Source organism: Lampris incognitus, chromosome 17 (assembly GCF_029633865.1).
Source record: "Lampris incognitus isolate fLamInc1 chromosome 17, fLamInc1.hap2, whole genome shotgun sequence".
Taxonomy (NCBI): domain Eukaryota; kingdom Metazoa; phylum Chordata; class Actinopteri; order Lampriformes; family Lampridae; genus Lampris; species Lampris incognitus.
In genome coordinates this window covers 3,246,548-3,251,547 of record NC_079227.1, presented here as the reverse complement: position 1 = coordinate 3,251,547, position 5,000 = coordinate 3,246,548, and the positions used below count along the sequence as shown (strand labels likewise).

General features: G+C 46.8%; 1 protein-coding gene across 3 annotated transcripts in view; it reads left to right on the top strand.

The window, feature by feature from the left end:
- LOC130128026 (parvalbumin beta) overlaps positions 1 to 5,000 on the top strand; it is an 11,184-nt gene that overhangs the window by 1,658 nt on the left and 4,526 nt on the right. The window contains exons 2-3 of one of the 3 annotated variants that reach the window (XM_056297736.1): positions 4,021 to 4,136; positions 4,759 to 4,830. In XM_056297736.1, the coding sequence (XP_056153711.1) occupies positions 4,770 to 4,830 (61 nt within the window). In that variant the 5' untranslated portion in view covers positions 4,021 to 4,136; positions 4,759 to 4,769. Of the gene's footprint in view, positions 1 to 3,041; positions 4,137 to 4,758; positions 4,831 to 5,000 lie in introns of all 3 variants that reach the window. The other 2 variants (XM_056297735.1, XM_056297737.1) reach the window with 2 other exon arrangements.

Sequence of the window (5,000 nt, the reverse complement as noted above, 5' to 3'; positions counted from 1 at the left end):
TCATGGAGTGCCGTTAGCTTCTTCAACCATTAGGCGTGAATCATGTCAGGGCCTGGTGCAGTCCAGCTCTTCAAGTTTGAGACTCGTCGTTAGATGTTGGCCGCTGTGATGATAACTGGTTCTTGTTCTGGGGTATTGCTGTGGTCTGCTCTTAGGCCCACCAGCCACTGGGCATTGGTGTTATGTGATGCCTCCTTTTCCTATATATCCTTCCAGTATCGCTCATTCTCTGCTCTGGGTGGATCTGATGTTGTTCCCTTGTTACCCTGCAGTTGGGAGTACACTTTGGATGGTTCTTTGAGGAACAGGTCATTTACTCTTTGGACGTCTACTTCTCTAGTGTATCTCTTCAGCCTGGCAGTCAGAACTGTGAGCCTTTGTTTGGCAGTTTCCAGGGCCTCACTTATGGACATCTTGCTGTACTTCTTCAACCAGGGCCTTTCTTTCATCACACCTTTCTGCACTTCTGTTAACTGGCTAACATCTCTCCATGCTGCTTGGATCTTGGCTTCCAGCCTTCACCTCCATGAAGGGTGCTGTTGGTGACCTGTGTTTTTAATCCTGTACTCAGGCATCTCCAGGATTATGGTTGCAGTGGCATATACAAGCTCACTGGTCTCTGATAAGTGGCAGTCGAGATATTGTGTAAGGCCGTGTTCATATCCACAAGTAGGCTTTGTGATGATGCTTTGTCACTGACTTGTGGAAGCCATGCTCGGGGGCTGACTGTCTTTAGTCTGGCCATAATCCTCATTTGAACCTCAGAACTTCAGCTGTCATGGCTGGTAGGATTGTTTCAAGTGGTTGGAGTCTGTGCTCATGTGTCTCCTGCCTGCTGGTGTTAGAACCTCTCCATCTCAAGTTGTGACAGCTTCCTTCTATTGATGTTCGAGCATTGAGCCACTAGCTGCTTTTGACTCAGTCTGGAAGTAGGTCTTCTACTGGTCCACACAGTTCCCACATACACTTCATATAGCCCCACTCCTGGGGTCTGCTGTTATAGTAGTATTCCATCAGTTCCAGGTTCTCGGCCCTTGTCCATAAATGTCTTATTCCAGTAGTCCATTTGTCATCAGGTTGCCCTAGTTCCTCAACACTTGACAGGGTCCTTGTTAACCCGGGCGATGTCCGAGCCGGCATGACTATTCATGTTACTCTCACTCGTATCTGAGGTAGTTGGCTTCTATAGCATTAGGAGTCTAAGCCATGGAAACTTACAGGAGACTTGTCCCAACCGGGGTTTGAACAACCGATCTCCAGCGTGACAGCCAGCATTCTTGCCTACTAAGCTATCCAGCTGATTTTATATATTGAGTATTTAAAGTTCACGGATGATTTCAACTAACAACATTTTCTCACATGAGAATTTAGCCCGACCAAAACTAACTGCCCAGAAGCAAAGCCTCCCTTGAGATCGCCCTTCTGCAGCGGCCAGAGTCTTGGTTGTCTAGCAGATTCGTGAAAGCAGCTTTTCCCTCACAGCTCGTCAGCTGAAAGATCTTCGATGCTCCTTTAGATCTGGAAGGGGTCTAAGTTACAGTCGCATTGACGGTTAAGAAATGAAAAGGGATCCGGTCGCCTTCTCTTTCTGTGAAAGCTGCGGGACCTGAAGGGACGTTAACCGGTTATCGCAGCCAGTTAGTGGATGAACAAGACTAGGTTATCTTCTAGTAAAACCGTGGCCAGCAGTAATGTGAAGACACGTGGGCCCTTGTTCGTTGTTCTCCTGCAGGAAAGGCCATCTCTGGATGGGTGTGGGCGCACCAGGAGCCACGGCGAGACAGGGCGAATTTTAATTCCGCCATCGTTGTTCATCACCAGATCCAGTACTACTGTAACCAGCATTATCCCAGAGTAAGGTGGAGACGGTGGGTGGAGATTACCTGTGAGGTTGAGCAGGGAGTTATGGGCATCTTAGGGTAAGGGCGGAGCAGCCCCTACAGTTTCATTTTCACAGTCATCCATCCTTTTCTTCATACTGGACGTACCTCCAGCTCTCCAGCTTGTCAGCTACACGTCAATGTAGTTAATGGAGGACAAATCCGCAATGCTCCTTCAGTGTAAAACCACAACACTGCACGGTTCAGACAGGGCTAACACGGTGCTACAGCAGTCTGTCCTGCTAGCGTGGTGGGTACAGACACAGGCGTCAGTTTTTTTTAAGTTTACATTGCTTTTTAGTGAGAAATTCTCTTAGTATTTGCTTTGCTGTGTCGTGGTGGAGTGCCCCCTGCTGGTGATGTCTTGCGTTGCAGGAAGTAACACGGTAGGGAACGACCATAAAAAAAACCCACCGTAGCTTCGTGTTAGCTTTGTCTGAAGTGTGGAGTGTTTTCCACACTAAACGAGGATTATGGATTTTTCTGTTAATTCAGATTCGGGGCAATTTTATTGATCCAATTCAGTTCCAGAGTCTACCCAGACCATTCTCAAACTCCCAGACGAGGGGCAATCAGCAGCATGTCAGAGACGACAGATCAGCACAAGGGCAAGAGATGCGCACTGGCGCCCTCGTGTGGCCATGCGTGCAGACTCACACGAGGACCAAGCGAAGGACAAGCGTTCACGTAAGCTAAAAGAATAGAATAGAATAGAATAGAATAGAATAGAATAGAATAGAATAGAATAGAATGAATAAAGAAATAAAGAAATGAAGCATCCTAAGATGCACTGAACGTTACCTTCCAACACTGCAGTCAGGGAGCGTCCAGACCCACAAGCCACGTGGAAAACAGACAAAGGTACAAACCAACTATTGAAAGAGAGGCAGTAAAATCATTACAAATGAATTGATCTTGATTTTTTTTCAAGAAACTTTATCAACATGTTTCACAGATTCTGGGAAATGATATGAAATTGCCAGAAGTGGATAAAACGTGACTCATTTAAGACGAGCTTGAAATTGTTTGGCTGCAATGACGAGAAAATGATTGGAGCTAAGTGACGCCAGCAGTGCTCTGCAAGCTGCAGCATGACAGAGATCACCCAGTGGGTTTACTGTGCCTGATGGTTTGATGCCTTTCTTTCTCTATGTCTTTCAGAGTCTTCAGCCCCGGTGAAGCGTTTGGAGGCCCTGCCTATCAAGTGGGCTCCGTTTTAAAACGCTGACCAGCTCGTGGACATTTATATAATGGGGTTATGCATTGCCGGATCCCGTGGACATGCTGGGCTGTGTGCAGGTTAAGCGTACGCTGTCTCTTCCGTGGAGAGAGAAGAACAACAGACAAATAGACAGTGTGTGAATGAAGGTTTGCCCGGCAGCTGTTGGTGTAAGAATGAATGTGCCGTGCCAGCCAGGGGCAAATATGAGCATGTGGCACAGAGCCATGTGGACAGAGGGGCAGATTTCTCTGCCGTGCTTACATCAACCCCCCTGTCACTCATTTGCCCCTCATGTTATATTGAGGAGGTTATATTGAGGGAGTTGAGGGAGGGGAGGCCAGGCCCACGGGGGGTGTGGGGGGGGTTTGGTTTCTCCAATTAACTGCACACACAATTCACTTCTGCCCAAACAAATTGTTTTTCCTTTTAACACCAACAAAATGAAACGCTCCACAACATTTACGTGACCTCCGGCTTCGCTTTCCAGTAACCAACCCTCCAGTCCAACTGTGTTGTGTCGCAGTTGGGGAGAAAGTTGGAATGGGTGGAAGGTGGCCTCATCTGTTGAGTTGACACGTTTAAAGGTGTGAAAAGCGACGGTCCTAATTAAACTATCTATCATTTAGTCAGAACAAACTCTAACCCCCTCGTGAAATATCTGACTATGATCCATGTGGTCTAATTGGTCTTGGACTTCTATAAGCGCCTCTGCAGATTATCGCCATACGACCTCGCAGGGCCGAGGAGAGGAATCGCCTTACAGACGGGACGCCTCGCTGTCAATCTGCACTTCACATGAAGCCATAGGCTGGAAAAAATGCCCCTCTTGCATTTTGCAAAAGGACTGCATCCATGGGTGAAAGGATAAATATAGAACCATTTGACAAGTAGACACATTTTTTTCCAAAAACTATGCAGGCGGTGTGCATTACACCTTGGAGGACGAGGGAGGACGGGTATAAAATGAGGAAGAGAAGGGCCGTTCTCTCATCCGGCTTTCTAGTTTGGGAACATCGACTCCGGTTGGAACAGAGGTGAGTCTCTTTACAGTTTCATCCAGATGGAGAAACAAAAACTGCTTCACGTCATGAATCCATTTATCTGCAGCGTTCGTGGATTTCTTTCTCTGGTCGCACCGGATAACCCCCTGTGAACGAAACGCTGGGATTAAAAAATTAAGAATGAGGTGGCAGTGGAGCCACAAGTGTTTCCGCTCTACTCGGTGGCATCGCGTTGGAGGAATCCTGTCTTGGATCTGAAGACGTTCTCCTTCCCTGAATTTACATTTAGCTTTCAGATCATGAGCGTACAGACTTGCTCACATCCTGTGGGCAGGAAAAGAAAGTCAGAGGTTAAAGTTTTAAGGACAATCCGTGGAGCCTCCTTTTCAAGGCCTCGCTCGATCGCTTACAAATCACTGTCGTCTCGTGAGAACGAGTTTCCCCGAAGAGCTCGTCTGATCCAGGCTGCGAGTCGTTATCCTGCTCAAAAAAGCCTTTACCGTCCATATGTAGAATGTTAACATGGATCATTCATTTGATGACATGTATGCAGCTAGCTTTACCCTCGTCATTTTCATGTTTTGCAACCATTTAAAAGCTTTAACAAGCAAGGAGTTACAAGTCTCATTGATTTTATATGCTGATTTCTCCATAGACTAATCCAAAATGGCCTTTGCTGGAATTCTCAATGACGCTGATGTTGCTGCAGCCATCAAGGCTTGTGCAGGTGGGTCATCACAACTTTACATTTCCAAACTCTCGTCTCTATCTCAGCAATGCAAACCAGGCACATAAGCTTTTCTGGGACTTGATCACATTCATGCATGCATTCATTCATTCATTCATTCATCTATCAATCTATTAAAGTGGTTGTAGGCAACCTTTCAACCCCACCAG